Source organism: Rana temporaria, chromosome 1, assembly GCF_905171775.1.
Source record: "Rana temporaria chromosome 1, aRanTem1.1, whole genome shotgun sequence".
Taxonomy (NCBI): domain Eukaryota; kingdom Metazoa; phylum Chordata; class Amphibia; order Anura; family Ranidae; genus Rana; species Rana temporaria.
In genome coordinates, this window is record NC_053489.1 from 634,081,782 (window position 1) to 634,103,458 (window position 21,677).

At 46.9% G+C, this 21,677-nt stretch overlaps 2 protein-coding genes across 3 annotated transcripts in view; one reads left to right on the forward strand and one right to left on the reverse strand.

Moving 5' to 3' along the window:
- ZBTB49 (zinc finger and BTB domain containing 49) overlaps window positions 1–9,696 on the reverse strand; it is a 72,060-nt gene extending 62,364 nt beyond the window's left edge. Inside the window, exon 1 of the mRNA XM_040335417.1 lies at window positions 9,627–9,696. The gene's annotated coding sequence lies outside the window, so the exon portion shown is untranslated. The remainder of the gene's footprint in view (window positions 1–9,626) is intronic.
- The window catches only part of LYAR (Ly1 antibody reactive), a 42,591-nt gene continuing 30,597 nt past the window's right edge, over window positions 9,684–21,677 (forward strand). The window contains exons 1-2 of one of the 2 annotated variants that reach the window (XM_040335418.1): window positions 9,684–9,787; window positions 13,274–13,424. In XM_040335418.1, coding sequence (XP_040191352.1) covers window positions 13,303–13,424 — 122 coding nt within the window. In that variant the 5' untranslated portion in view covers window positions 9,684–9,787; window positions 13,274–13,302. The remainder of the gene's footprint in view (window positions 9,788–13,273; window positions 13,425–21,677) is intronic. The other variant, XM_040335419.1, reaches the window with a different exon arrangement.

The following is a 21,677-nucleotide window of genomic DNA, read 5'->3' on the forward strand; positions in this document are numbered from 1 at the left end:
TCAGGAACTTCTAGTCCTATATGTGAGAAAAATAAGGTTAAGGGCTCTTTTACACGGAGCGGATCCGTATTGATCCGCTCCGTTAGCCCGTTTGGCTCAGCGGGGATTCCTCCGTTAATCCCCGCTGAGCTGTCGGCTGACAGGGCGGTCCCCGCACACAGTGCAGAGACCGCCCTGTCTCTCCTCCGCTCTCCCCCATGGGGAATCGGATGAATACGGACCGTCTGTCCGTGTTCATCCGATCCGATCCGTCAGACGGAAGAAAAGTAGGGTTTTCTTCCGTCTGAAAAACCGGATCCTGACGGAGGCAGGTGATTACGGACGTTAGCGGATGCTCCATCCGCTAACGGCCATGATCCCATAGGGAACCATTGTAAGTCCGTAAACGGACTTATGAAAAGCGGACCATTCGTCCGCTGGTGTGAAAGGGCCCTAAGTGAAAAAAAAAGTGTAAAAAAATAAAGTTACACACAAGCACTTCAAAGTTTTGAGCCCGCCCCATCCTCAAGAACACACATACAAATCTAAACCCACATGTCAGGGACGCCTATGTATAAAAAGTAAGAGCAATAACTCCCGGACCACTATTTACAGTTAAAGAGAAGCTACAATTACTGTAACTGCTGACTTCTAATACTAGAACACTTAGGCTACTTTCATATTGGGGCGGTGGGAGCGTCGGCGGTAAAGTGCCGCTATTTTTAGCAGCGCTTTACCGTAATTTTTGCAGCGCTATTCGGTCGCTTTTCCTAGTGGCCGAAAAAGGGTTAAAACTGCTGGCAAAGCGCTGATGCAGCGGAGCTGTCCATTCATTTCAATGGGCAGGGGGGGCTTTAGGAGCGGTGTATACAGCGCTACTACAGCACCTCAAAGATGCGGCTAGCAGGACTTTTTTTTACCATCCTGCCAGAGCACGGCTTCAGTGTGAAAGCCCTCGGGACTAAAAAAGGGAGAGGCTCTTTCAGGGCCCTTTGCAGGCGATATTTTTAGCGCTATAGCGCCTGCAAAGCGTGTCAGTGTGAAAGTAGTTTTTATGTCCTTATCCGAACTGATTCTTCTGTGAAGTGTCCCAGAAGACTGTGGAGGAAAGAAGAGGGGTGGGGGTTGAACCTCTGGCAATCATAAACAGGTGCCTGCTCCCCCGCCCTCCAAGAAGTGCCAAATGTGGTAGTGAATCGCGGAAGTGGGTGAGACAGAGAGATGGGAACACAAGAGGGGATAGGCTGACTGGAATACACAGGCTATGCGCTCGGAGCTTCAGCTCCTTCCAATCGCCTTACAGTCAGCCCATCCCCTCTTGTGTTCCCTGGCCATCTCTCCGTCCCTGGTGACGTCACATCCGCTGCCGCAATTCACAGTGGTTTTCCTGGTTCCTGGGATGCCATTCTAACAACACACAGCAATCATTCTACCGGTGGTTGCTGAACGCAGCATGGTGTTTGTGAGATGAACATCGCAATACTACACTCAGGTCGGCGCTTCCTGTTTTCTGCTGTTATTTTGTGTAGATCAAATGTACACCTACCCACCAAATCTGTACACCATTTCCAGAATTCAGAGTTTTTGGGAAAACATTGTCCGAAGCCAGTTACTATGAACACTTGTACTAGAGCCAACTGTACCCATTCTGGGTTCCTTTCTAGGTCAGCCCAATAAAGACCAGCCGATGCATACACATGGATCACAGATGGTCTACGGACCACACTAGAACCACTACCAGGGGTGCCCAACCAGTGGCCCGCGGAGCCCCCTGATGTGGCCCGTGGAGCCCTGTGATGTGGCCCGCGACCTCCTGCTCTGGGATGGAAAAAAATAGAATAGAATACTGTTATTAAAGGTAAATTTATTACTAAAATCATAGTGTATATATGAGCATATCTGTTCTGCAGTGGTTACTGGGCTGCTTTCCAACTAATCCACAGGTGCAGAGAAGTGCACCTGTGGGTTACCTGCACTGAGCCATATAGGTAGATTCACAAAGAGTTAGGCCGGCTTATCAGTAGATAAGCCGACCTAACTCCGAATCTACGCCGCCGTATGTTTAAGCGCATGCTCAAACAGAGATACGCTTAAACAAAGCTAAGATACAACGGCTTGCGCCGTTCTATCTTAGCTTGGAATTTTTCGGATGGCCGCTAGGTGGCGCTTCCATTGCGGCCGGCGTAGATTATGTAAATTAGCTTGTACGCCGATTCCCGAACGTACGCCAGCCCGCCGCAGTCGAATTACGTCGTTTCCGTAAGGCCTTAGGTGGCCTAAAGTTATTCCACCTATGAGGTGGAATAACAATGTTAAAGTATGGCCGCCGTTCCCGCCGCAAGGTTCAAATTTTTTACGTCGTTTGCGTAAGTCGTCCGCGAATCGGGAGTTACGTCGTTTACGTCCACGTCAAAATCAATAGGCCCGTACGGTGTACTTAGCCGCAATGCGCACTGGGAAATGTAGGCGCCCATCGCATGTGCAGTAGCAAAAAACGTCAAAAAACGTGAGGTCAAGCCTCATTTCCATACAACACGCCCCCCTCCAACCAATTTGAATTAGGCGCCCTTACGCCCGCCGTGTTTACACTACGCCACCCTAAGTAAGGAGGTAAGTGCTTTCAGAATCATGTACTTTCCTCTCTTACTTAAGGCGGCGCAGTGTAAACACGCTAGGCTACGCCGCCGCAACTTTGCACCGTTCTATGTGAATCTACCTAATCGACTGTTATTACCGGCGAGTTTGGTGTGCTGAGAGTAGAGTGGTCTCTATAGAGCCGAGTGGGCTGCCATCTACTCGCTCTGCTCATTGTGGCCCGCAACCGGTTACCAAGTCGCTTAAGTGGCCCTTGCTCTTCACAATGTTGGGCACCCCCGATTTAAACAATCTCTTCCAAAAAAAGAAAGAATTATAAATAAGGTACCAAAAGCAAATGAAAAGACACTTGACAAACATATTATTGTGTTAAATGAACTCAAGGACACTACTTGTACTAAACCACGGAACATAATGATAGTGACGCAAGGATTTGATTTCCCTTCAGACATTATAATAATGTCAGGCCTGTGTATACTGGAAAAAAAAAACAACATCTAGTGTGACATCTATCTAACATGGCAGAAAAACAAATCAATTCATCCTTTAAATTGCAGGATATAAAGGAAATAATGAATACTGATGGCGCCAGACAAGTAGAAGGGAACATAAAAGCCCAGCCTATACTGATGGAAAGGAAAGTGACCGTCGTCATCAAATAAATGAAGACTAGGCTCAAATACTACAATCAGAAAAACAAGTCATTCCAATCCAGCAAATAACAAGGTCTGGAGAGTATAATCAGATGGAAGGAGGACTCTGAGGACTTCCTGTTACATATTCATTCCTCGCTTTAATCAACTGTACTGACATTTCAAAGGGTTTGTGGTGCCATTTTCTTGTATGTTTGGGCCAAAATATCTAGTGCCCAAATATTATGGCATATGATTCTTCTGGAGAAAGTCATTTAAATCACCAATTAGGTGAGGATACTTGGATTATGTTAATAAAGATTAGAAGCTGAAGAGCTTGTTTACACCAGATTGAACACGTTTTTAAGCGCATATACAAGAAAAATTAATGCATTTCAAAAAACCGTGGCCCGGATTCAGAAAGATTAGCGTATCTTTCTGCGGGCGTAACGTATCTCAGATACGTTACGCCGCCATAAATTAGGGTGCAAGTTCCGTATTCAGAAAGAACTTGCGCCCTAAGTTACGGCGGCGTAACGTATGTTGTCCGGTCTAATTCAAATGGGGATGATGTGGGCGTGTTTTATTCAAATGAATGGTGACCCCGCGTATTTTACGTTTTTTTTACGAACGGCGCATGCGCCGTTCGTGAAAGAATCCCAGTGCGCATGCTCAAAATGACGCGGCAAATCGTCATTGCTTTAGACGTGAACGTAACTTACGTACAGCCCTATTCGCTAACGACTTACGCAAACGACGTAAAATTTTCAAAACTCGACGCGGGAACGACGTCCATACTTAACATAGGATACCCCTCATATAGCAGGGGTAATTTTACGCCGGGAAAATCCTAACGTAAACGACGTAAAAAAATGCGCTGGCCGGACGTACGTTTCTGAATTGGCGTATCTAGCTCATTTGCATATTCCTAGCGTAAATATACGGAAGCGCCACCTAGCGGCCAGCGTAAATATGCAGCCTAAGATACGACGGTGTAAGACACTTACGCCGGTCGGATCTTAGGGAAATCTATGCGTAACTGATTCTATAAATCAGTCGCATAGTTACGACCACGCACACTCAGAGTTACGACGGCGTATTCGGAGATACGCTGTTGTATCTCCTTTCTGAATCCGGGCCCTTGTATATACCATTTCGGAGCTTTCATGTGCTGCATTTTATCACATGTAAACATACTGGAATGCACATAAAAGCACACAGACACATGCTAATGCATCTCAGTAAAAAAAAAAAAAAACATAAATGATCCTAAAAACTGCACTGCAAACATGACAAAAACACACTGCAAGCGTGCTGTGGATTGTGGTATAAACAAGCTCTAATGATAAGACAAGAGTTGCATGATTCTGGCTAAAATAAGAATCACAATTTTTTTAGAATAAAGATCACGATTCTCGCGATGTAACATCTTCTTTCACATTATACAAAAAATGGGCTAACTTTGCTGTTTAGTTTTTTTTTCTTTTTTTTATTAATTAAAGTGTATTTTTTCAAAAGAAAAGCCGCTGCACAAGTACGGTGTGACATAAAATATTGCAACAACCACCATTTTATTCTCTAGGGTCTCTGCTAATATATATATATATATATATATATATATATATACACATATATATATATATGTATATATATATATATATATATGTATATATATATATATATATATATATATATATATATATATATGTATATGTATATGTATATGTATATCATGTTTGGATGTTTCAAGTAATTTTCTAGCAGAAAATAATGATGTTTTACTTGTAAGCAACAAATGTCAGAAAAGGTTTGGGGGCAGATCCACAAAGAGAGTACGCCGGCGTATCTACTGATACGCCGGCGTATCTACTGATACGCCGGCGTACTTTCAAATTACCCGCGTCTTATCTTTGTTTTGAATCCTCAAACCAAGATACAACGGCATCTGGGTTCGATCCGACAGGCGTACGTCTTCGTACGCCTTCAGATCTAAGATGCAATTCTTCGGCGTTCCCATCGTTTTCCGCGTCGAGTATGCAAATTAGCTATTTCCGACGATCCACGAACGTACGAGCGGCCGTCGCATTTTTTTACGTCGTCTCTAGTCTGCTTTTTTCGGCGTATAGTTAAAGCTGCTATTTGGTGGGGTACTCAATGTTGAGTATGGCCTTCGTTCCCGCGTATAATTTTAAAAATAAAATTCTGTTTGCGTAAGTCGTCCGTGAATCGGGCTGGACGAAATTTACGTCCACGTCACAAAAAAATACGTCCTTTTCCTTCTGCTTTGAAGAAATAAAAAATAAAAATAAAATGACGTCCTTGCGACGTCATTTAGCGGAAATTTAGGAACGGAGCATGCGCAGTTCGTTCGGCGCGGGGACGCGCTTCATTTAAATGAAACACGCCCCCTACTCGCTGATTTGAATTACGCGACGTTACGCCGCGAGAGATAGACTACGCCGCCGTAACTTACGGCGAGAATTCGTTGAGGATTCGAACCTAAGTAAGTTACGGCGGCGTAGCGTATCTCAGATACACTGCGCCGGGGCAGATCTTTGTGAATCTGCCCCTTGGTCTTTCAATTTTGGTCTTTTGTTTTTGTTTTTATTTGTTTTTATTTTTTTCATACATAGATGGCATAATCATACCATCAAACATATTACAAAACATTACACAAACCAAAAAAAAGGGGGGCAACAAATAAACATGTATTTATGTATTTTAATACTTAGTCACATTTGAGTCCTACTCTACTTCCCATAAAACCTTCTAATTTCCTGTTGATTCCCTACTTGACGTGATTGTAGCCGTATTAGTGCAATTGTGATAGAGAAAATTGAGTACTGTTGGTGATACTTTTTTTATTTGCACTAACATACAATTTTTCAGGACAAGCTTTCGGGGTGTTACCCCTTCTTCAAGGTCCAAGCAGTACTCGAAAAATTGTATGTTAGTGCAAATAAAAAAAGTATCACGAACAGTACTCAATTTTCTCTGTTGATCCCCTGAAAGTCCTCTGGGGGCCCATTTTTCATATCTATTCAAATCATGTGCTAAGAGGGTCTCCATCCTCTCAATGTAGTCCATTTCTATAACCCATTCATTCTACTATGGGGATTGTATTGACCACCAATGCCGCAGAATAACCAATCTCGCCGCTGTCAACCAGTGTCTGAGAAGGCGCTTTTCAATATTTTTATATGGGCTTGGTAAAATGGAGAGTAGAGCTGCACGATTCTGGCTAAAATGAGAATCACAATTTTTTTTGCTTAGAAGATAGATCACAATTCTTACGATTCTCGCGGCGTAACATCATCTTTCACATTAAAACAAAAAAAAATTGGGCTAACTTTACTGGGTTTTTTTTTTATTCATTGAAGTGTATTTTCCCCCAAAAAAATTTGTTTGAAAGACAGCTGGGCAAATACAGTGTGACATAAAATATTGCAGCAATTGCCATTTTATTCCCTAGGGTCTCTCCTAAAATATATATATAATGTTTGGGGGTTCCAAGTAATTTTCTAGCAAAAAATATTGATTTTAACTTAACAATTGTCAGAAAAAGATTTTGGCCCCTTTCACACCTGCAGGGACATATGTCCGCTTTTTCATCCATCCGTGTACGGATGAAAAAGGGACATACATTAATCCCTATGAGATTGCGGGTGTCAGCGGATAAACAACCACTGACACCCGATCTCATCAGTGTCCGCAATCCTCCGATTCTGCAGACGGAGGAGAATTCTATTTTTCCATCCATCTGCAGAGCGGATCGGGTGAACACAGACAGACAGTCCGTGTTCATCCGATCGATCGATAGGGGAGAGCGGAGATCTGACAGGGTGGTCCCTGCACTGTGTGTCATCTGCCAGCTCAGTGGAAATCAACAGAGCGATCCCCGCTGAGAAAGCGGATAAGACATATACGGATCCTCATGGGATTCGTACATGTGAAAGGGGCCTAAGACTTTAGGTGGTTAAACTTCCTGCATTTACACACAGAAGTTTGCTCTAAGGCTGCTTTCACACTGAGGCGTGCAGCCGCGGTGACGGTATAGCCGCGCTATTTGTAGCGCGGCTATAACGTTGTATTTACAGCGATATTCGGGCGCTAGCGGTGAGGTTTTAACCCCCGCTAGCGGCCGAAAATGGGTTAATACCGCCCACGTTGCGGGCGGTATTACCACGGTATTACCGCGCTTTACCATTGATTTCAATGGGAAGGCGCGGTATAGGAGCGGTGAACACACCGCTCCTATACTGCGGTAAAGACGCGGCTAGCAGGACTTTTGGTGCGCTCCTGCTAGCGCACCGCTTCAATGTGAAAGCCTTCGGGCTTTCACATTAAACACTACAGGGCATGATTTTTCATGCGGTAAAGCAGCGCTATTTTTAGCGCTGTACCGCATGAAAAACGCCCCAGTGTGCAAGGGGCCTAAGAAGGAAGCATTAGTTACAATGTTTCATGGCCGAAAGCCCTCGCATGCGTCGAAGTGATTCGACGCATGCGTGGAAGCATTGACCTTCCAGGGTCGCGATCGTCGCGACCACGTCACCGCGTTCGCTGTCCGCAGGGATTTTGGTCTGATGGTGTGTACACACATCAGACCAAAATCCGGCAGCGGACATGTCCAATGAAAACTGTTTTCTTTTTTTTTTGGTGAATGAGTAAGGGTACAATACCCCATAATCATTCACATGGGGGAGAGGACCGGGATCTGGTGACCCCCTTGCTAAAAGGGGCTTCCAGATCCTGCTAAGCCCCCACCCGCAGAACATGGGGACAAGGTGCTTTGGGGTGGGGGGCAGAGCCGCCTGCCCCAAAGCACCCCCTACCCCCCTGTGTTGAGGGCATGCTGCCTGGTATGGTTCAGGAAGGGGGGGGGGGCTCGCTCCCTGATGATTTATTGGTTGTTAAGGACATAGCGGCTCCTTAGCAACCAGCTATATACAGTGTTTTTAACCACCTCAATAAAAGGCACTTAAACCCCCTTCCTGCTGAAGCCATTTTTCAGCTTTCAGCGCTTTCACAATTTAAATGACAATTGCGCAGCCATACATCCTTGTACCCAAATGAATTTTTATATTGTTTTCCCCCCACAAATAGAGCTTTCTTTTGGTGGTATTTGAGAATTTCTTTTATTTCTTGCGCTATAAACAAAAGAAGAGCGACAAGTTTAAAAAAAAACCACAATATTTTTTACTATAATAAATATCCAAATTTTGTTTTCTTTAAAAACAAACGTCTTCCTCATTATAGGCCGATATGTATTCATCTACATATCTTTGGTAAAAAAAATGCAATAAGCGTATATTGATTGGTTCACGCAAAAGTTGTATCGTCTACAAAAAAGGGGTTAGATTTAAAGCATTTTTATTTTTTTACTAGTAATGGTGGGCGATCTGCGATTTTTATCATGACTGCGATATTGCGGCGGACATATCGGACACTATTTTGAGACCATTCACATTTATACAGCGATCAGTGCTATAAATATGCACTGATCGCTGTATAAATGTCACTGGCAGGGAAGGGGTTATCACTAGGGGGCGATCAAGGGGTTAAATGTGTCACCTAGGGAGGGATTCTAACTGTAGGGGGAGGGGACTCACAAGGGGAGCAGACCGATCGGCGTTCCTCTGTACTGGGAACACACCATCGGTCTCCTCTCCTCTGACAGGATGTGGATCGGGGGGGTTTACACACACAGATCCATGGTCCTGCTCAGTTACCGGGGAATTGTGGCCGCCGGGCACGTGCATTGGTTCCCGAGTGACGTGACGGCGTGCCCCCTAGAGGGTCGAGAACATCATATGACGCCCGGCCAGAACGAGAGCCCAGCCGTCATTTGACGGTTGGCCATCGGTTAAGGTAAGGGGGGGGGGGGGATGCATAATAAACGTGACACTTGTGCTTCTGGTGCGACTCCATTGAAGTCTATTACACGCAATCCGCTGCGTTCCCGGCCCTTTCCAAAAACGCAGCGGCTGGAAAAAATAAATAAAAAGCATAGATGTGATAAAGCGCTGCGCAGGGTGTTGGCGCTCTATAAATCCTGTATAATAATGATGCGAACGTGTCCCATATGACCCCATTATAAATGGAATGCAGTTTTTTTATCTGCAAAATGCACCAAAAAGCGCATAGCTGTGAACGAAGGGTTAAAGGGGACCTCCCTGGTCACTATGGAAGGTCAGTCTGAACACCCTGTGTGCCTTGCTCTGCTCACAATCAGTGGTCACCCCCTTCTCCTCCCTCCAGTCCTCCTGAACCATCATAGAGAGGACTTGGCACAGCTCTACCTGCAGCTCACCACAAGAAAGTCCCCCATTAATAGCCCCCCCCAAGGCGCGCACACCACAGTACGGGTTATATACACACATACAACAATACAGAGTGAAGACAATATTATCCTCTCACCCACTAATCTCCGCCTTCTGTCATCTGGTGACAGCACTTTATTCTGCGACGCACATGTCGTCATTTCCGCCCCCCTGGTGAAGCCTCTCTGGTGGTCCACCCGGCGGAGGGGAAGTGACGTCACGCGGCGCCCGGTTTGGAGCACACGTGGTTGTGAGGAGGTGAGTGTGATGTACAGAGAGAGTAATGGGGGGTGTGAGGTATAACGGAAATCTGTAGTCAGATAATATATAAACTTGCATTTCTAGACGCTGTGATGGTTTCGTAGCCTGCCTGCGTATTGTATTCCTCCAAAGGCTTCAATATGGAGTCACTGGTCTGGGACGTGTGTGCACATCTGTAGTTCTGTCTTCACTGGCCACATGCTTGTTTCTGTTCAGTAACCGAGTACTGATTCCATAGACAGCCATACAGCTCCTTCCATGTCATGTGTGTGGAGTAGGGTGACCACATTTCCAAACTGCCATTCAGGGACAATTTTGCCAGGGGGGGGGTGTTGAATGTAGTTTTGGGGTTGACGGTATTTCGGCAGCGATCGTTTTGTTGGGTGAATGGCTGGTTTTGGCACTTATATCATTCCAATATCATGCTTGGAATGTATTTTTATTATTACATTGTAATAATCCCCTTCAATCAGTACGGACCCCCCTCTACTAACTTTAGACCCCCTTCCCTCAGTACGGACCCCCCCCCCCTCCCTCAGTACGGACCCCCCTCTACTAACCATAGACCCTCTCTCAGTACGGACCCCCCTCTACTAACCATAGACACCCCCCTCCCTCAGTACGGATCCCCCCCTCTACTAAGTATAGACCCCCTTCCCTCAGTATAGACCCCCTCCCTCATTACGGACCCCCCTCTACTAAGTATAGACCCCCTTCCCTCAGTATAGACCCCCCTCCCTCAGTACGGACCCCCCTCTACTAACCATAGACCCCCTCCCTCAGTACGGACCCCCCTCTACTAACCATAGACCCTCCCTCAGTACGGACCCCCCTCTACTAACCATAGACACCCCCCTCCCTCAGTACGGACCCCCCTCTACTAACCATAGACCCTCTCTCAGTACTCCTTTTCCTGATCACTATCCCTGTGACCCTGTCCCTTTCCTCTGTCCATCTACATACATATAAGCTGAAGTTCTGAACAGACCTCTTTTCTCCAAGCCGAACACTTTAGCGATGCTTAGGATTTTTTCTTGCACTATAGGATTGTAAAAGAGCTGGGACATCTTTGAGTGCCCCAAGAAGAGTAGTAAGGTGGCATGCACAGCGTGCCACGGCAAAGAGTGGGTGTGGCTCAGCCGCTGTCAGCAACCATTTATAATGGACTGAACAATCTAATACAAGAACAACCAGAGCCTAAAATGCCACAATCCTGTTAGCGCCAATGTTCATGCTTACAAGCATACACAATTGACAAAGTGCCAGAAATGGATAGATAGCTTGTTAAGGATAAGCTATTACATCCACTGCTCACTGTCACTTCCCATTCTTGGAATATTCAATAATACATACCAGTGGCAGCTGGTGCTCACATTTTTTTTGTGGGGGGCGCAAACAAACTAAAAAAAAAATCAATTGCCGTCACTGTGCCCATCAAACGTCAGCCACTGTGCCCATCAAACGACATAGAGGGATGGCAGGCCGTGCGCCCTTTATGGAAGCACCGCCACTGATTACATACATTAAAGGGAGTTTACGAAGACTGGAGCAGCTGTGCATGGCAAACAATCAGCTTCTAGCTTTCATTTTCAAAGCTTAACCAAGCAAGCTGAGGCTAGAAGCTGACTGGTTACTTTACACAGCTGCTCCCCCCCATTCTGCTTAGCAGCAAGCATAGTACAACAATTGTAGGCATTTAGAATGCATTCAGAGACACAGCCCTGCCCCCGCTCTCCGCTGGAGTTGCCACATTCTCTCCTCCACAGACAGTAATCCTCTGCTGAGTCCTGACAGCCTCATCCAGCATGGCAGAGTCTGGAGAGCGTTAGGCGCGGAGGAGGAAAGTTAACAAACTCCTCCTCCGCTTTGCATGCTGGGGAGAGTCGCGGCTGTGAGGTCACTGGTTGTTAGATGCCAGGACGGCCCTAGCAACCAGTGACCAGAGTCTCAGGTGGAGCTGGAGACAGACTGAGCGCCAGCGCTACTGCAGGGTTTGCTCGCTCTGTTAATTCCATTGCGGGACACTGTATTGTCCTGCAATGAAGGTACCCGGGACAGACCTGCTAATTGCGGGAATGTCCCGGGCAATCTGGGACACGTGGGCACCCTAGTGTGGAGAGATGTGGAGGATTCCTGGCAGGAGACATTGGCCATGCCTCCTCTGTCAGTCAGAGGAAGGAAACCATGATGGGTTTTACTTCCTCTTTGTTCCCTGCAAAATAAAAGCATAATGGGCTAGTGTGCATCGCATACGAGCCCATTATGTGGCACTTACCTGCAGAAGAAGCCTGTGATGTCAGCGCTGTCTCCTCTCTAATTGCATCCATCTTCAACCCCTCTTCCTTCCGGGATCGTGGACTCTGGCTCTGCTATTGGCCGGAGTTGTGTGATGTCACTCCCACACATGCGCACGGGAGCCGACAGTCACGGCACAAGCATTATAGAAACGGCACGGATCGTGCTCTCCCTTCAGTGCACATGCGCCAGTTATGTCAACACCAGTGTTCTGACAAGAAATGACCCCCGTCAAATAATGCTGCCGAAAGTCTCGAAACATGAACAGCTGTACACGGCACCTGCGCAAAGAAGACAATATTGTGCCACACGCTCCTGATGTTCGTGCAACTCTGCAAGAGGCGGGCGTAATATTGATTGAACTCTGCAAGGGACGGGTGCCTACAGAAGAGACCGTATTGTATCATGATGGGCAGAGATGATGCATCCGCCCCTTTGAGAAATATACCGCACTTATCAGCTCTGCCAATCAATCTAAAATACGGCCTCTTCTGTAGGCATCTGCCCCTTGCAGAGTTCAATCAAGACTAAGAAAAAAAAGTTTTTCCCTTCAGCATCATCCTATCTCGCTGTAGTGCTAGCTATACGAGAGTGACAACTCTGCTCTGAATTCAGCAGTGCAGCGTTGTTGCCACATCATCACAGGAAGCTACGTTAGGTAGACTTTGCTGGCAGGATCAAGAGGTACTTTGTAGAGAGGTAACTACTGCAGTCTATACAGTATGCTTTGGAGCAGTTCTATGTCCTGCTATTAATCTACCCATTAAGGATGAGCACCGGCGTGTTCGCACACTCCGCGTGCAGAACCTGCCAGGAAGTCAGCACTGCGCTAATCACAGGTAGTGAGACATTTCCCGATCTCTGCGGGACAAGGTCTCGCTGCCTGTGATTAGCGTCGACTTCCTGGCGGGCTCTGCACGTGGAGTGTGCGAACACGCCGGAGCTCATCCTTAATGGCCATACATATTACATTTTGGGTTTACAACCTCTTTTAGATTTACCAATTACTATAAGGACATTTCTAAATAATCCTTTCAGTCTGTAGTCAGTTGGAACTGGCTTTTTTGTTACTTTGCTGCTAACGGCTATCACATTGTAGTTCTATTCAGCACCGACCTTCAGCACAAATAAAACATTACGGGTATTGTCCGCTCTGAATAATGTTTTTCTCTTTTTGTTTTTGGGCAGTAGATTCCGCTGTGCCTGCCGCAGTCACCATGGTATTCTTCACCTGCAACGCTTGTGGAGAGTCCCTGAAGAAAGGACAAGTGGAGAAGCACAGGGCGATCTGCAGGAATTGTCGATGCCTCTCGTGTATTGACTGCGGGAAGGACTTCTTGTAAGTGTATAGTTCAGTACAAGTTTCACTTTGAGATCAGTGAATCTTCTTCTTTTCTTAGACATGTGGAGATGCTGTATAAGTAGTGGTTTAAAAGTGAAAAGCCATGCGCGTTTATGTATTTTTTTTCTTTTGTATCATAATGGAGGATTTGTACATGTGGCTATGGATGAAACTAGGCCCCCTACCCTGAACTTCTTAACCACTTCAGCCCGGACTATATTGCTGGTCAATGACCGGGCCACTTTTTGCGATTCGGCGCTGCGTCACTTTAACTGACAATTGTGTGATGTGGCTCCCAAACAAAATTGGCGTCCTTTTTTCCCCACAAATAGAGCTTTCTTTTGGTGGTATTTGATCACCTCTGCGTTTTTTTTAGTTTTTGCGCTATAAACAAAAATAGAGCATCAATTTAAAAAAAAATATTTTTATAATAAATGGCCGCCAAAAATTTTAAAAAAAAAAACGTTTTTTTTCCTCAGTTTAGGCCGATACGTATTCTTCTACATATTTTTAGTTAAAAAATTTACACATTTATATAAATATGCACTGATTACTGTATAAATGTGACTGGCAGGGAAGGGGTTAACACTAGAGGGGCGAGGAAGGGTTTAAATGTATATCCTGGGAGTGCTTCTTACTGTGGGGGGAGGGGGACTGACTGGGGGAGGTGACTGATGCTGTGTCCCTATGTACAAGGGACACGGCATCAGTCTCCTCTGCCTGACAGGACGTGGAGCGTCCCTGCTCCGTCACTGCTGATTGCGAGTACCTGGCGGACATCGCGGCCGCCAGGTACGCGCATCGGCATCTCAGTGATGCGCTGGGCGTGTGCACCCTCCAGTGGCTTGGAGGCCATATATAGACGCCTCCCCGGCAATTAAGAGCCACATTGTGGCTGTAAAAACCCGGCGGGCGGAAAGTGGTTAAGAAGCATGGGCGGAAGTGACGTTTTGAAGTTGCTTCCTCCCTGCTATGGAGGCGGGTGGGGGCCAGCTTGCCCTCACTCGTATCCCAGCTGAGCAGGAGACGTGACCTGATCGCCGCTCTCCCGTCGATAAAGGTGATCTTGCGGCGAATCCGCCGCGGAGACCGCCGTTATCGTTTAGAGGACCGCTCAGACAAGATGGATATCTCGGTTGTAACAGCGGCTGCCCCTGTTACCGAGATATCCATCTTTAACCACTTAAAGCGGAGGTTCACCCTAAAAGAACTATGTACCATCCCATCCAGCATACTTGCGTCAGCTACAGTATGCTTTTTTCTTTTTGCGCTGTATTTACCGTTTAATCGTTCGGTTTCTTTTCCGACTCCCGCGGGAAATAGGCGTTCCTATGAAGAGGGGAACACGATTGACGTGCGGCTATGGCGCATCACGCGTTTCGATATAGGACTCGGCTGTATACGGCGCCTGCGCAGTCAGCTCCTAGTCTGTGCGCAGGCGCCGTGAAGAGCGGAGTCCTAGTCCGGCTATTTTCGTGACGCGCCATAGCCGGATGTCAATCATGTTCCCCTTTTATAGGAACGCCTATTCCCCGCGGGAGTCTGAAAAGAAACCGAACGATTAAACGGTAAATACAGCGCAAAAAAAAAAAGCTGACGCAAGTATGCTGGATGGGATGGTACATAGATGTTTTTAGGGTGAACCTCCGCTTTAAGACCCGGACCTTTAGGCAGCTAAAGGACCCGGCCAGGTTTTGCGATTCGGCACTGCGTCGCTTTAACAGACAATTGCGCGATCATGCGACGTGGCTCCCAAACAAATTTCTCGTCCTTGTTTTTCCCCACAAATAGAGTTTTCTTTTGGTGGTATTTGATCACCTCTGCGGTTTTTATTTTCTTTATCGTACATCACGGGACACAGAGCGGCATTCATTACTATATGGGTTATATGGAGTACCTTCAGGTGTAGACACTGGCAATCTCAAACAGGAAATGCCCCTCCCTATATAACCCCCTCCCATAGGAGGAGTACCTCAGTTTTTCCGCCAGTGTCTTAGGTGTTAGTCATGGTTTAGCTTGCCTCCACATCCTTGGGATTAGGTGAGCTAACCGGTTCTGTCCAAAAAAGCCTCAGCGCTAAAGTGGTCAGTAACCGGACCCCAAACCCTTGGGGTATAGCCCATAATGCTTTTCTTTTTAGAGAGCTGGACCCTGGGCCCAGAACTTAGAAACCTTTGGGTGCCTAATGTTTCTGTTGCCAGAGTGCTATATGGGCCCAGGACAGTGGATCCTTCATAGGAACCCAGGGCCTGAAGGTCTAGACATCCCCACCGAGATGGGGGAAGATTGGGCCTCTTGCTTGGCAAAGTCCTGCGGCATGGAGCAGGTAAGTGAGGGGAAAACTTGCGGAACTTGGTTCTTAGCAGGTTTTTTCTGGGGGGTCACAGGGGACATGCCTAAAGTTATGCACTGCATCTGGCAAACTAGTCACATATCATAAAGATAGGATGGCTCTATATGTATTATTCCCCATAAGATGTGACCTCCCTTGTAGTGTTGGAAAAGCATTGAGTGGGGCCTGTGTGATATAAAAGTATATGTGTGTGTCAGAGAGCTGTGCTTACCTGCAAGCCTCCAGGCGATGCTCCATTCAGTCTTCCTCCTCACGGCCTGCAAAGCAGGCAAAACGCTGACCTCCTCATGGTTCCAGGCTGCAGGCTGCAGTTTGCTGGAGCAGAGAGGTCCCTTCCTCCCAACCCCACCCCCCCCCTGTCGGGAGGGGCATTTCCTGTTTGAGATTGCTGGGGGGGAAGGGCGGGTCAGTGGCTTAAGGAAGGGGCGGCCCTTCCTTGTTTGTTCCATATAGCTCATTCAATACTTTGGAACTGAGGAGGAAAGACCAGAACGGCAAGCACGGGGCGCCGAGGACACACAGTGGCCAGAAAGAATATTGCAGTCTTCAGAAAGACTGTTTTCAAGCCTAGGAATAGGCTGTTTCTTTTCCATCTCATAGTTTTTCTTGCAATACTACTCAGGGGGACAGAATGTTTTTTCTTTCCTAGATTTGAAAAAAAAAAAAAAAAAAGATTTTTTGAAAAAAAAAAAAAAAAAAGTGTCATCTAGGGGAGAGGAAGCATTTTTTTATCCCCCAAACAGGTGTTTGGGCATTTAACTATTTATAAGTCCCAGGTACCAATAAGTAGCAGGTGTACCTCGGTATTGTACCATGGCATCAAAAAACAAGGGTACAAGAGGTGGGGATTCCCCCAGAGAGTCTGAGGTCTCGGACAAAGCTATGCCGCTGCTTTCCCCACAGGGAGCCTTGGGGCCATCGGGATCTGGGGCTGGAGCTGACGCGGGTCAGTCCAACCCTAAGATGGTCACGGAGGAGGTATTACTCACCTCTTTAAAAGAGATGCAGAAAAGCATGGGTAAAATGATAGCCGCAGCTATGCGGGGCAGTAAGCGGAATAGATCTCCGTCGCCCGAGCGCGGACCCTCAGAAGAGGAGGTCCTTTCCTCAGGGGAATTGGACGACCTCTTGGACAAGGACCAAGTAGGTTCAGGGATCGAGGATCCGGATACAGAGGAGTCTGGGGCAGTCTCCCTGAGGGAGAGCTGGTGGATTCAAGGATTGTCGGACTTGGTCCATAGGGCATTCAACTTGCCAGTACCAGATCTCCAGGTATCGACGGTTTCAGCTTTGGGCTCACTGAGGGCGCCTCAAAGCAATGCTGTGTTTCCGATCCATCCTCTATTAGAGGGAGTTTTGTTCCAAGATTGGAACAAGCCAGATAAGATCTTCTTACCACCTAAGAAGTTCTCTGTCCTATATCCTATGGAAGAAAAATTTTCCAAAAGATGGGCTACTCCTGCAGTGGACGCAGCCATCTCATGTGTTAACAAATCGTTAACATGCCCTGTAGAAAACATACAGGTGTTCAAGGATCCAGTTGATAAGCGCTTGGAAGCACTACTTAAGAACTCCTTCACTACTGCAGGGGCAGTAGTACAGCCAGCTGTGGCTGCGATTGGGGTCGCTCAAGCATTATCGGATCAATTTAAGCAGATGCTTAAACTTATTCCTGCCCAGCAGGCAGAAGAATTTTCGGATGTCCCTAAGGCCATATGTTTTACGGTAGACGCAATCAAGGATTCTATCCAGCAAGCGTCACGTTTATCGTTATCCCTTATCCATATGAGAAGACTCTTATGGTTAAAAAGCTGGGAGGCTGAGCCCCCATGCAAGAAGCTCCTGGTAGGGTTCCCCTTCCATGGAGGACGACTCTTCGGAGAAGACCTAGATAAATACATTCAGACCATTTCAAACGGCAAGAGTACTCTCTTGCCAACTAAGAAGAAGGTTCAGGGGCCTGCGTTTAAACGACAGTATTCCCCTGGGCAGGGGCCCTCTAATGCCAAGCAGTATCGACGGCCTCCTGCAAAAGCAAACTTCGGCTTCAACAGCAAATCACAAGGACAGGCTGTTAGAGGCAAAAGGCAGTGGTTTCGCAAACCAGCAAAACCAGCCCCCAAGCCAACCTTATGAAGGGGCGCCCCCCACCCACGAAGGTGGGGGGAAGGCTGCGACTCTTTTCAGAGATTTGGGAAGCCAGCATTCCCGACGAGTGGGTACGGTCTTCCGTGGCCACAGGCTACAAATTAGATTTCCTAAGGTTTCCTCCTCCTCATTTCCAGAAGTCGAGGATTCCAAACGATCCGGAAAAGGGAGCCGCATTAAGATCGGCATTAGATCATCTACTTTCCCAGGAAGTAATAGTAGAGGTACCAGTCCTGGAACAGGGGCTGGGTTTCTACTCCAACCTATTCATCATCCCAAAATCCAATGGAGATGTCAGGCCAATTTTGGACCTAAAGATGGTAAATGCATATCTAAAGATCCGCTCATTTCGGATGGAATCCGTGCGGTCAGCAGCTGCCACACTCCAGAAGGACGACTTCATGGCGTCCATAGACATAAAGGATGCCTACCTTCATGTTCCAATTTATCAGCCACATCAAAGATATCTACGCTTCATGGTGGCTTCGCGTCACTTCCAATTCGTGGCGCTTCCCTTCGGGTTGGCTACGGCCCCCCGGGTGTTCACGAAGGTCCTAGCTCCGATCCTAGCCAAGCTAAGGATCCAAGGGGTCACGATCCTAGCATACCTGGACGACCTCCTAGTCATAGACCACTCGTCTCCCGGCTTGGAGCGAGCAGTGGCCCTCACGGTCCAATACCTCGAGAGGTTCGGCTGGGTCCTAAATCGAGAAAAGTCAGCTTTCCAGCCCACAAGGCAGTTGGAATATCTCGGCATGAGATTAGACACAGAACAACAAGGAGTGTTCCTACCTCTGAGGAAGGTAAAAGCCATCAAGGAATTAATCCTACTGGTTCTAAGCACTCGCATCCTACAGGCAGCCATCCTGTCAGCATGGAGCAGAAGGCCACAGGCCTTGGATATCCCGTTGCCGCTCTTATCAAGAGTCCGACAAAGTCTGTGTTGGTGGTTAGACCCTCAGAATCTACTGAAGGGGAAGTCTTTCAGCCCAGTGGCTTGGAAGATAGTGACCACAGATGCCAGCCTGACGGGCTGGGGAGCAATTTTGGATGGTTGCACTCGCCAAGGTACTTGGGCAAAGCCAGAGAAGCAGTTGCCCATCAACATCTTGGAGCTCAGAGCTGCTCGACTAGCCCTCAGGGCTTGGACGTCAAAATTGCAGGGGTTCCCGGTGAGAATTCAATCAGACAATGCCACGGCCGTGGCATACATAAATCACCAAGGGGGAACCAGGAGTCAAGCCGCTCAGAGAGAGGTGAGCTTGATTCTCCTATGGGCAGAGGCGCATGTGCCCTGCATATCGGCAATATTCATTCCAGGAGTGGACAACTTTCAGGCGGACTTCTTAAGCCGCCAGACTCTATGGCCGGGGGAATGGTCTCTGCATCCACAAGTCTTTCAAGCACTCTGCCAAAGATGGGGAGTGCCGGACGTGGATATCATGGCATCGAGACTCAACAAGAAACTAGACAGGTTCATATCCCGCTCAAGGGATCCGATGGCCTGCGGAACCGATGCGTTGGTTTGCCCTTGGCATCAGTTCAAACTTCTTTATGCGTTTCCCCCGCTCCAGTTACTACCCCGCCTGCTGCGCAGGATCCGGGTGGAACACATACCAGTCATCCTGGTAGCTCCAGCATGGCCCAGAAGGGCATGGTACTCACTCATCCTAAAGATGGTAGTGGGAGACCCTTGGACTCTTCCTCTACGGCCAGACCTGCTATCGCAAGGTCCGATCCTCCACCCTGCCTTACGGCATCTAAATTTGACGGCCTGGAAGCTGAATCCCTGATTCTCAGGGGTAGAGGTCTGTCTCAGAAAGTAGTCTCTACCCTAATCAGAGCCAGGAAACCGGTCTCTAGGGTGATTTATTACAGGGTCTGGAAGGCCTATGTAGGCTGGTGTGAGTCCAAGCGATGGCTTTCTCGCAAATTTACCATCGATAGAGTATTAAGTTTTCTCCAGCTAGGAGTGGATAAAGGATTGGCATTAAGCACAGTCAAAGGACAGATTTCTGCTCTGTCAGTGTGGTTTCAGCGGCCGCTGGCCACCCACTCGCTGGTTAAGACCTTCCTTCAAGGGGTCTTACGTATTAGACCTCCAGTTAAATCCCCGCTTTGTCCGTGGGATTTAAATCTTGTTCTGTCAAGTTTACAGAAACAACCGTTTGAGCCGTTGGCTGAAATTCCTTTGGTTCTACTGACAAGGAAGTTAGTATTTTTGGTTGCCATAGTTTCCGCAAGAAGAGTTTCGGAGCTAGCGGCCTTATCCTGTAAGGAACCATATCTTGTTTTTCATAAGGACAGGGTCGTTCTCCGCCCTCATCCTTCCTTCCTACCGAAGGTCATATCCAGTTTTCATTTGAACCAGGATTTGGTATTACCATCCTTCTTCCCTAAACCTACTTCCAGAAAGGAAGGGTTGCTGCATACCTTGGATATTGTCAGGGCCATGAAGGCCTATCTTAAAGCTACAAAGAAGATCCGTAAAACAGATGTGCTGTTCATTCTACCGGATGGGCCCAAGAAGGGGCAGGCAGCTGCAAAGTCCACCATTTCTAGGTGGATTAAGCAATTAATCACTCAGGCCTACGGCTTGAAAGGGTTGCCTCCTCCAGTATCATTAAAGGCTCATTCTACTAGAGCCATGGGCGCCTCCTGGGCAGCACACCACCAGATCTCTATGGCTCAAGTTTGCAAGGCGGCAACCTGGTCTTCTGTCCACACGTTTACAAAATTCTACAAGTTGGACGTAAGAAGGAATACTGATACTGCCTTCGGGCAGGCAGTGCTGCAGGCTGCAGTTTGAGACCCTCGGATTCCGGGGGCTCCTCTTTTTTGAGTTAAATTTAAAATTTAAAATTATTTTTCTCAACTAAGTTGGATTTATTATGATTTGAGTATATCTCTAAATTAAATCCTTTTGTCTTGGAGATGTTCTCCCTCCCCTCATTGTAAGCATTGCTTTGGGACATCCCATATAGTAATGAATGCCGCTCTGTGTCCCGTGATGTACGATAAAGAAAAAGAGATTTTTAATACAGCTTACCTGTAAAATCTTTTTCTTGGAGTACATCACGGGACACAGAGCTCCCACCCCTCTTTTTTGAGGACCATTTTGGGAGGCATACTGCTTGCTACAAAACTGAGGTACTCCTCCTATGGGAGGGGGTTATATAGGGAGGGGCATTTCCTGTTTGAGATTGCCAGTGTCTACACCTGAAGGTACTCCATATAACCCATATAGTAATGAATGCCGCTCTGTGTCCCGTGATGTACTCCAAGAAAAAGATTTTACAGGTAAGCTGTATTAAAAATCTCTTTTTTCCATCATGGAACATATGACTAGTAGTTCTTGGATGTTATCTGCACATAATACCATGGAAACCTGTTTAGTAAATCATAGGTAGCAACAGATTAAAGCTGAAAAAAAATAAAAAAAATAAAAAGAACAAAAAGAACAATTGAAAAAAAACAAACAAAAAAATAAATAAAAATGCTGTCAAGAGTCCGAACACAGAAGGAAGACTAGGAGAAGATAGAAAGCACCTGTAACAGCCAAGAGCACTAGCAATGCAGCACTGGGAAGGATCGCTGCGCATACTGGTACATAATGGCAAAAAAAAAAAACCCTTGGGCCCATTTTTTAAAGTGTTACTAAACAGACAACAGTAAAATCAGTCTGTATATGCAGCAAGGCATGCCTGTTACCTAAAGGAGTTACTCCTCTGCATTGTGTAAAAGGGCTG